The 10,788-nt window shown below is 40.9% G+C and overlaps 1 protein-coding gene across 4 annotated transcripts in view; it reads left to right on the top strand.

Annotated features, from left to right (window-relative positions):
• Window positions 1-8,339, top strand: part of LOC128696231 (protein scarlet-like) — a 351,307-nt gene extending 342,968 nt beyond the window's left edge. For 3 of the 4 annotated variants that reach the window (XM_070092551.1, XM_070092552.1, XM_070092550.1), the window contains one exon: window positions 630-8,339. In XM_070092551.1, the coding sequence (XP_069948652.1) occupies window positions 630-802 (173 nt within the window). In that variant the 3' untranslated portion in view covers window positions 803-8,339. The remainder of the gene's footprint in view (window positions 1-629) is intronic. The other variant, XR_011392936.1, reaches the window with a different exon arrangement.
• Window positions 8,340-10,788: the final 2,449 nt, after the last annotated feature.

Consider the following 10,788-nt stretch of genomic DNA (forward strand, 5'->3'; position numbering starts at 1 on the left):
AACTCAGTGTTACTGTTGTGTTAACATAACTCAGTGTTACTGTTGTGTTAACATAACTCAGTGTTACTGTTGTGTTAACATAACTCAGTGTTACTCTTGTGTTGTGTTAACATAAGTCAGTGTTACTGTTGTGTTAACATAACTCAGTGTTACTGTTGTGTTAACATAACTCAGTGTTACTGTTGTGTTAACATAACTCAGTGTTACTGTTGTGTTAACATAACTCAGTGTTACTGTTGTGTTAACATAACTCAGTGTTACTGTTGTGTTAACATAACTCAGTGTTACTGTTGTGTTAACATAACTCAGTGTTACTGTTGTGTTTTGTTAACATAACTCAGTGTTACTCTTGTGTTGTGTTAACATAAGTCAGTGTTACTGTTGTGTTAACATAACTCAGTGTTACTGTTGTGTTAACATAACTCAGTGTTACTGTTGTGTTAACATAACTCAGTGTTACTGTTGTGTTAACATAACTCAGTGTTACTGTTGTGTTAACATAACTCAGTGTTACTGTTGTGTTAACATAACTCAGTGTTACTGTTGTGTTAACTCAGTGTTGGCCTGGGTCGTCTCCAGGCTCCTTCCCGTCATCTCTTAATAATTATTAATTACTGTACATTTTACAGCATGTGAAATGCCTCCTGGAGTTCCTTGCATCAGCACTGGTCAACAAGTCATTGAAGAATATTCCTTCCATACATCACACCTTTCTTATGACTTCGCACTGCTCTCATTGCTCTATATATGTTTCCATTTATTAGGTTTTATTGGCTTGTATATGAGAGCACGAAGAAAGTAGGACAATCACCCTTCCCCCCCCCCCCAAAAAAAAAAAAAATAGGTCTTTATTGGGTAACTTAAATATTTCTAGATTTGAGAAAATAAATGCCTTTTAAAAAAATGTAAAGAAAACGATTTTAGTTCATGTTGATTAGGTGAGGTAAACTATTTTATTATTACATTGAATATTTTAACATGCTAGGTCGAAGTGAGATGACACAGGTGTTTTATTGGGGAGTTGACGTTTTGTTGAAGTGTAAGTATGGTAGCAATGATGAAGGATGGGTGGAGGTGTTAAGTAGAGTACCTGCACTCTGAAGGATGGGTGGAGGTGTTAAGTAGAGTACCTGCACTCTGAAGGATGGGTGGAGGTGTTAAGTAGAGTACCTGCACTCTGAAGGATGGGTGGAGGTGTGAAGTGGAGTACCTGCACTCTGAAGGATGGGTGGAGGTGTTAAGTAGAGTACCTGCACTCTGAAGGATGGATGGAGGTGTTAAGTAGAGTACCTGCACTCTGAAGGATGGATGGAGGTGTTAAGTAGAGTACCTGCACTCTGAAGGATGGATGGAGGTGTTATGTAGAGTACCAGCACTCTGAAGGATGGGTGGAGGTGTTAAGTAGAGTACCTGCACTCTGAAGGATGGGTGGAGGTGTTAAGTAGAGTACCTGCACTCTGAAGGATGGATGGAGGTGTTATGTAGAGTACCTGCACTCTGAAGGATGGATGGAGGTGTTAAGTAGAGTACCTGCACTCTGAAGGATGGATGGAGGTGTTAAGTAGAATACCTGCACTCTGAAGGATGGGTGGAGGTGTTAAGTAGAGTACCTGCACTCTGAAGGATGGATGGAGGTGTTATGTAGAGTACCTGCACTCTGAAGGATGGGTGGAGGTGTTAAGTAGAGTACCTGCACTCTGAAGGATGGGTGGAGGCGTTAAGTAGAGTACCTGCACTCTGAAGGATGGGTGGAGGTGTTAAGTAGAGTACCTGCACTCTGAAGGATGGGTGGAGGTGTGAAGTAGAGTACCTGCACTCTGAACGATGGGTGGAGGTGTGAAGTAGAGTACCTGCACTCTGAAGGATGGGTGGAGGTGTGAAGTAGAGTACCTGCACTCTGAAGGATGGGTGGAGGTGTGAAGTAGAGTACCTGCACTCTGAAGGATGGGTGGAGGTGTGAAGTAGAGTACCTGCACTCTGTAGGATGGGTGGAGGTGGAAAGTACTGAGTGAATAAGCTGAAGGAGGGTTAGAGGTTAGAAGTACAGTGCCTGTAGTCTGAAGAAGGGGTGGAGGTAGGAAGTACAGTGCCTGTAGTCTGAAGAAGGGGTGGAGGTAGGAAGTACAGTGCCTGTAGTCTGAAGAAGGGGTGGAGGTAGGAAGTACAGTACCTGTAGTCTTAAGAAGGGGTGGAGGTAGGAAGTACAGTGCCTGTAGTCTGAAGAAGGGGTGGAGGTAGGAAGTACAGTGCCTGTAGTCTGAAGAAGGGGTGGAGGTAGGAAGTACAGTGCCTGTAGTCTGAAGAAGGGGTGGAGGTAGGAAGTACAGTGCCTGTAGTCTGAAGAAGGGGTGGAGGTAGGAAGTACAGTGCCTGTAGTCTTAAGAAGGGGTGGAGGTAGGAAGTACAGTGCCTGTAGTCTGAAGAAGGGGTGGAGGTAGGAAGTACAGTGCCTGTAGTCTGAAGAAGGGGTGGAGGTAGGAAGTACAGTGCCTGTAGTCTGAAGAAGGGGTGGAGGTAGGAAGTACAGTGCCTGTAGTCTGAAGAAGGGGTGGAGGTAGGAAGTACAGTACCTGTAGTCTGAAGAAGGGGTGGAGGTAGGAAGTACAGTGCCTGTAGTCTGAAGAAGGGGTGGAGGTAGGAAGTACAGTACCTGTAGTCTGAAGAAGGGGTGGAGGTAGGAAGTACAGTGCCTGTAGTCTGAAGAAGGGGTGGAGGTAGGAAGTACAGTACCTGTAGTCTGAAGAAGGGGTGGAGGTAGGAAGTACAGTGCCTGTAGTCTGAAGAAGGGGTGGAGGTAGGAAGTACAGTACCTGTAGTCTGAAGAAGGGGTGGAGGTAGGAAGTACAGTGCCTGTAGTCTGAAGAAGGGGTGGAGGTAGGAAGTACAGTACCTGTAGTCTGAAGAAGGGGTGGAGGTAGGAAGTACAGTACCTGTAGTCTGAAGAAGGGGTGGAGGTAGGAAGTACAGTACCTGTAGTCTGAAGAAGGGGTGGAGGTAGGAAGTACAGTACCTGTAGTCTGAAGAAGGGGTGGAGGTAGGAAGTACAGTACCTGTACTAATAAAAAATAGGTGATAAGTTGGTGCACTCTGAAGAAGGGATGTCAATGGAAGGTTCAGTGATTCTAATATAAATAATTAATTGGTGTAGATGGGAAGAAGAGTATCTACACTCTGAGGGACGGATGAAGGTGCAGTGCTTGCACTCGTACAGTTGGTGGAAATGGAAAATAAAAATACTGGCACTCTGAAGGATGAATGAAGATGGAAAGTACCGTACTTGTCCTCTGAAGGATGTATGGAAAATTAAAATTACCTGCATGAATCTCATTAGATACATACTAGTAATTTTATAAAAAGTAAAAAAGATAATTATTCTTTATCAAGGTTACAGAGACATGTAGGAATTTTAGGACATCCTAGGTCGCAAAAAATGTCCTCCTTCGATACTCCACTTATATCTCCACAAGTCACTCTGGACCTATATTAATTTCAAATGAAATATACATCACCAGGAATTATTGTACAACATTAATATAAATATGTGGACTGTATGTTAAATTTAATAAATGACTACATATACATTGAAGGAGAATTTATAATAATAACACTCACTAATTTGTCTGGAGATTACTTGGTGTGTCATACACAAACTCTCTGCCTAAAATATGAAGAAAATGCTGTCCAGAATTTCAACATAAATATAGACATCACTCAACTGGGGTAATTTTATCCCGTTTCCATCTAATTATGGAGTCCTGTCCAGTCGCCTAACTCTCATGTTCTGCAGGACTGCAAATCCAACAATTTTGGCTCCTATTTGAGAGGTTTTAAACACAATTTAACCTCTAGAGTGACGAAAATTCTTCCGATTTCCATTAACTTTCTCTTGCCCAGTTCAAAACAATGGCGACCCCCCCTTTCCCCAGTGACGCTCATGACTCTCGCTGGTTCTTTATTTATATACAAATTAATTTTTATTACTTGCAATATATTCCATCAATTTACATACAAAATACACTGTATTTTAGGAAAATATACAGTATTTTCCACAGGATGAGTGGATATAGGAGAGGTGAATGTGGGCAGTGCGATGCTTGCACTCTGATAGATGGATGAAGGTAAGAAATGACTGCTCTCTGAAGGATGGATGAAGATGGATGTTACAGTGACTGTACACTGAAGGATGAATAGGGATGCTGTTACTCGGAGTGTCATTTGAATTCTGATATATGATTACGTCTGATAAGACAGTTATTAAATGAGTACTGGATTGTGTGATTCCTTTGGGTCTCCGTACCTGTGATAAACACTTCTACCAGGACAGTTATTGAATGGATGATGATGAGTAATAATAACAATAATAAGTGGTACCTCGGGATATGAACACCTCAAAACTCGAACAGTTATGTAAGTGAAATTATGTAAGTGCTTTTGTAAGTGTATTTTTGGGGGTCTGAAATGGATTAATCTGATTTACATTGTTCCTTATGGGAACAAATTCGTTCGGAACCAGCACTCGAACAGACTTCTGGAACGAAAAAAAAATCGTTAATATCTTTATTTCTACAAGTACATTAGATTAGGTAAGGTTTATCAGGAAACAGGGCAAGTGTTTCCTGACGCGGGTCTTAGTCAGATAATGACCCGCCATTGGAGCTTTTGGTCATCTGACCGAGGCCTTCTGCTGGCTTACAGGTCCACCCCTTTAAAAATTATGGTCATAGTGATAACCATTACTGTTCTACAAGTACATGTACAAAGTAAACAGACCATAACTGACATACTGCCATATAGAAAGCCACTTGTTATGCAGAGTATTTCAGGCAAATAAGGTCAGTTTTGTCCCAGGATGCGACCCACACCAGTCCACTAACATCCAGGTACCCAATTTACTGATGTGTGAACATAGACAACTACTGTAAGGAAACACGCCCAATGTTTCAACCCTAGCCGGGAATCGAACCCAGATGCCACTCACCGTGTGAAGTGGGATCTTTTGCCACCAGGCCGCGGGCCTCCAGTTACTACCCTACCTTGGTGGTAAACAATTCAGGCGAGACAACTGTTCATTGAGTGATGATGAGTGTTTTCTTCTTTGGTTTACTCAACCTTAGAAGTAAACAACTCTGACAAGAGAGTTATTGAATGAATGATGGTGACTGTGATTCCTCTGATTCAACCTACTTTAGTAAGAGACGACTAATAATGAAATAAAGCGAAAAACAAATCCAGGTTAAAATCTTCAAGTTCTGAATTATTTTTATAGCAAAATTAAGATTATAATATATTAAATCTGCATAACTGTTTTGAATAAATTATTTAGAAAACTGATCAGTTGATAATTATGACACTATTATTATTATTATTAAAGATTAGCCGGTATTCTCCCGGCCCGGGCCTTTTCCAAGTGGTGGCCCGGCCTTGGCTCCCTCTTTAGGGAGTGTCTGAGACGTAAGTCTCCCATGGGAGGAGGCACAAGTACCTCCTCATCTTTGGGACCAACTGTCCCCAGGCCTAGCCACAAGCTAGGCCTCTCTGGTCTGCCATCCCCACCCCAAGGGGGCTAATGGGAATGAGAGTCTTATGAGCTAAAGGCTCGGGTTCAGGCACCTACCCTACCCTTGAAGGGCTGGGCATGGTGTTGATCTTATTACTAGCAACGTCTGTAAGCAACGTCTGAAGGACTGATTACCTCAAACTCCTCATATTTCACCGTTTTCTTCAGTGGACTAAACAAACTATGAACTGGCGTAACTTTTTTTGGGGAAACTATCAAATGTTGCTCAGGTGTTTCATTAATCTACATAATTTTTGCTAGCTGTCTTCCTCAGGGTACATATTTAAGTTATTCTTATTCTGTCAGTCTTCAGTCATATGTGTGGAAATATGCTTGTGTTATTAGTTTGCTGTTAAGTAGAGTTATGGATATATTCAGTCGCTCCAGCAGACAGTGATCATTATCTACTGTTTTCTGTATAAGTGGTACCTCCAGATACCAACTTAATTCGTTCCAGAAGGATGTTCGAGCGCTGATACCAAACGAATTTGTTCCCATAAGGAATAATGTAAATTAGATTAGTCCGTTTCAGATTCCCTAAAAATACACTTACAAAAACACTTACATAAATACACTTACAAAATTGTTCGAGTTTTGAGGTGTTCGTGTCCCGAGGTACCACTGTATTATTATTATAATAAAAATGAAGCTCTAAACAGGTACCACTGTATATATATTTTAGTTTACCTATGAATGACTCTCTTACAGTTTAAAAGTGTTTACCGAAGATATGTAAACTTTTGAAACAAGTTTATTTTTTAAATAATTAACATATCAACTTATCTTGATGCATAGAAGAATGTTTCGATATTAAATTATTAGAGTGAATTAATCTTTATTAAAAAAATTGAAGAACTTTTTCATCTGGTGTCTTGGGAAAAAACTTTCAAGTGAACCTAATATTTTTTTTAATTAGATGGTTTAAAAAATTCACAAACTAATCTTTCTTCAAGACTTTTGTCATATGCTTTACTCAGTATATTAACATTGTGCAGTCATATTTTATAATATAAAGCTAACATGAATTAAAATTACAGTGGAACCTCTGGTCACGAACGCTTCCGAACATGAACAGATTGGTTCACGACCAAAAAATTCGCCAAATTTTTGTATCTGGTCATGAACACATAATCGGGTGCCGAACAAACACAGCCGTGCCAATTTTCATATTCCGCACCACTTTTTTTGCAAGCCCCAATTTTCCCCACTTCTTGTTGTTTTTGTGTACACATGACAAAGACCCTCGCTTTGTTCTACTCTTAGACGAACGTTCATTCACTGTGAACTCGAGGATAAGGGATAAAGTACCATCCTCTTATACCCGCCTGAGTACTTTTATTAGAAAAAACGTAGTGCAGTACAGTGTGGTATGGTACATTACACTCGTAATGTACCATAAAACTAATTAGGTTTATTAAGGTATACACAAATACAGTTACATAGATTATCATCCATAGCAGCATATGTGTAGAGAACCTGGGATAACCTAAAAAAAAGTCAGTGACTTATTTTCTCGATTTTTTTTTCGATGCTCGCTCGTTTTCGTTGATTATTTTGCAATCAAGTTATTCATAAATTACAGTAATTATGACAGTGATGAATTCGGATTAGCAGTGTTTTATCAGGAGGTCAGTACCAGTACCCAGCTAGGGCTTGCCATATATGATTTTGGGTAAATATATTTTTTCTTCAGTTGTTTGTTGGGCTATCTTAATGAACCTTGGGCAATGTATGATGGAAAGATGCTTCTTAACGTACACCAAAAATGAAAGAAATCAAACGATAAATAACTGAGTTCACTTCTCAGCCATTAGAAGTGTCTTAAAACACTTAAAAAAACTGTTACAGCGAACGGTTCGTAGGAGTCTAGAAAGGACTCGTACAATGTTAGTTTCCTCTGTTGTTCAAGGTTTTCTCAGTGTTATTCAAGGTTTTAACATTTAGTTTACTATTACATTGTACATTCTATGGTATAATTAACAATGTTTGTGCTTACACATCTTAATAAAACAATATTTACACACAGTTCGTAGTGGTCTAGAATGGATTAATTGTATTTACGTGCAGTCCAATAGGGAAATTAGGTTTGGGTCATCACAAAATCGGGTCACGACCAGAGTTTTGGAATTAATTATGGTCGTGACCAGAGGCTCCACTGTATATATATTTTTTATCTTCATCTGGTGAAAAAAAGTGAAGACTGTATGTTTCTAATTTATAAGGAAGTTCTCGACATGTTGAGATTCAATATTAAAACTGTATGTTTATTAATAATGTAATTGTAATTGTTGAAGGGTTTGTGGAAAATTTTTCAATTTTCCTAAATTCAGTATATGTAAATATGAACAATATAATTGTGTATTAAACTGTGGTGTTGATTTGAACCTTCGAGAAATATGGTGTGAAGGAGCTGGTGCCGAGTGATACAGAAGGACGTCTTAGTGGATTAATGTGTTAACACTGGTTGTGCAGAAAATCATCTAGTAATGAAGAATCATCGAGGTCATAATTGAAGAATTGGCCTTTTGAAGAATAGGGACAGAGAATGTACAGGGCCTCCAGAATTATGTGAAAATAGTAGGAATAATGAGGGGTCGCCATGCAACACATCCAGTATGTACACCATTAGTCCTTCCATGTGGATCTCGCTGGCCAGTAGGATTCTATCTGTTAGGTGTTGTGGGGTGATCCATCTACAATATAAATGGTAAGTAGTAATATAAATTTCTTAACCATCAAACTTTTGATACATATGTGCCTCGTGTCAATTAAAAAAATTCTTAACCTGTTTGCATGTATTAGTGTTCCCATTAATCCTTTCTAGTGATTGTTTCCTTTAATTTTCATACAGTCCACACTATAAGATTATTATTATAACAAAAAAGAAGCACTAAACCACAAGGGCTATACAGCGCTGCAGGGCAGGAAGGAAGCGAGGGCATCAGGTGGCAAAAGGGAGATGGATGAGTAATAGGTTATGGAGACCAGCGGGGCAGTGGATGGTGAAAGGGTAGAGAGCAGCAAGAGATTGAGGTAGAAAGGGCTGAGGGGAGTGCAAAAGGTATCATCAGAGTTTGTGAAGTAAATCAGTCGTTGTTAAGAAGTCAATGAGAGAGTAAAGATTAAAGGAGGGTCCATCAGCAAGAAGGGAAGGTAAAGAGAGAGTAGTAGAACGGAGACGACGTTGGAGGTAAATTCTGCGTGCTCGTTGATAGAGAGGGCAGTCTAACAGAATGTGGCTAATCGATACTGGAACCTGACAATTCTCACAGAGAGGAACAGGGTGCCTCTCCATGAGATACCCATCAGTAAGATGAGTGTGGCCAATGCGAAGGTGGGAGAGAGTAGTCTCCCAACCTCGACACTGATGACAAGAAGACAGTCAGTAACCTATACTCGGTTTAATAGAATGAAGCTTGTTACCGAGTAGAGTTGACCAACGTTGTTGCCAATGGGTGTGAAGGTGGGTAGCTATTAGAGCAAAATAGTCCAGAAAAGGAACACCTCAATATGAAATTGGTAGGTCATGTACTGCTGACCGCACAGCAGTGTCTGCCTGTTCATTGCCCTGCACATCAATATGACTAGGGACCCAACAAAAAAAATATCTTTATGCTTGGTAGAGATACGGAGTAGCCAAAGTTGGATATGGAGAACTAGGGGGTGAGGTGTATCAAATTTCTGTATAGCCTGTAGTGCACTAAGGGAGTGGAGCAGGACGGCTATATATAGGCAGGAAGAGGTGGAGGTAGTAGTAGTAGTAGTAGTAGGACCATTGACTTTGTCAATGGTCCAAGTCGGACCGAAACGTCGTCGTAAGCTTCTCTCTTTTATGTGCGGGTTATTTGTGTATCGTTCCAGTCACGGTATTGTGCCTTTTTGTTATTTACTAAGGGAGTCTGAGACAACCACCAATGATGACACAGGCATAGATGCGATACGAATAAGTGCTGCAAGAATTACATACAATTCAGCAGTAAAAATGCTAGCCGAAGATAGTAAATGCCCCCGCATGACGCTGTCCGGAAACACTGCTGCGAATCCGATGCCGTCAGAAGACTCAGAGCCATCTGTGTACACTGTGATGGCGTGAGAATGAGAGTGAAAGTGGTCAACAAAAAGAGAGCGGGAAGCCACCGTAGACAGTTGGGCTTTTGATAAAGGGAGTGAGAAAGAACAGATCCAAACAGCTGGAACTTCCCAGGGAGGTAGGGAAAAGTGAGATGCTACATGAACATATAAAGGTGGTAACTGAAGGGAAGACAAGAGCGAATGTAGGCGAAGAGAGAAGGGACGGAGCAAACAGGGGCGGCGAACAAATAATGTCTACTAATATCAGTGACCATTCTATAAATGGAAGGATTGCAGAGATCGTGAGAGCGTACAGAGTAGCGAAGGCAATGGGCATCACGGCGATCTGACAAGGATGGAATTTTCGCTTCTGCATAGAGGCTCTCAACAAAGGAAGAGCGAAAAACACCAAGGCATAAACGTAATCCTTGGTGATGGATGGGGTTAAGACTAGAAAAAGTAGCAGGAGAGGCCCCTGAATAGATCTGGTCACCATAATCGAGTTGGGATAAAATGAGGGCTGAATGTAGGCAAAGGAGAGTTCGACGATCAGCTCCCCATGAAAGATGAGCAAGGGTTTTAAGAAGGTTCAGCTGGCTGTGACAAGTTGCCTTCAGAGAGGAATGCGAGGTTTCCAGGATAACCTACGGTCAAAGAGAAGGCCTAGAAACTTGACTGTATCACGTTCAGGGATACGGGAGCCATAGAGGTACAAAGGATGATCGGAGATGACAGAGTGTCTAGTGAAAGTAATTTGGTGAGTTTTTGGTGCTGGAAAATTTAAACCCATGCGTGGTGGCCTAATTGGAAACATGGTCGACCGCATGCTGGAGAGAAACTGTAATGAGGTGACAGTACTGCACAAACAATAGCGAGGTCATCTACATAGAGTGATGACCAAATATGGATGGAAGAACAGAGGCCAAATCATTTATAACAATGAGAAAAAGTGTTGTGCTTAGAACACATCCCTGAGGGACACCTTCAGCTTGGACAAAGTCCTGGGAAAGCATATTATTGACTCGAACACGGAAATGTCTGTCAGTTAAAAAATTATTACGGAAGGATGGTAGATTGCCTCCGCGGCCTAAGGAGTGGGCCTGGGCCAAAATATTATACCTCCAAGTTGTGTCATATGCCTTCTCAAGGTCAAAAACTAT

This window comes from Cherax quadricarinatus, chromosome 39, assembly GCF_038502225.1.
Source record: "Cherax quadricarinatus isolate ZL_2023a chromosome 39, ASM3850222v1, whole genome shotgun sequence".
NCBI lineage: Eukaryota > Metazoa > Arthropoda > Malacostraca > Decapoda > Parastacidae > Cherax > Cherax quadricarinatus.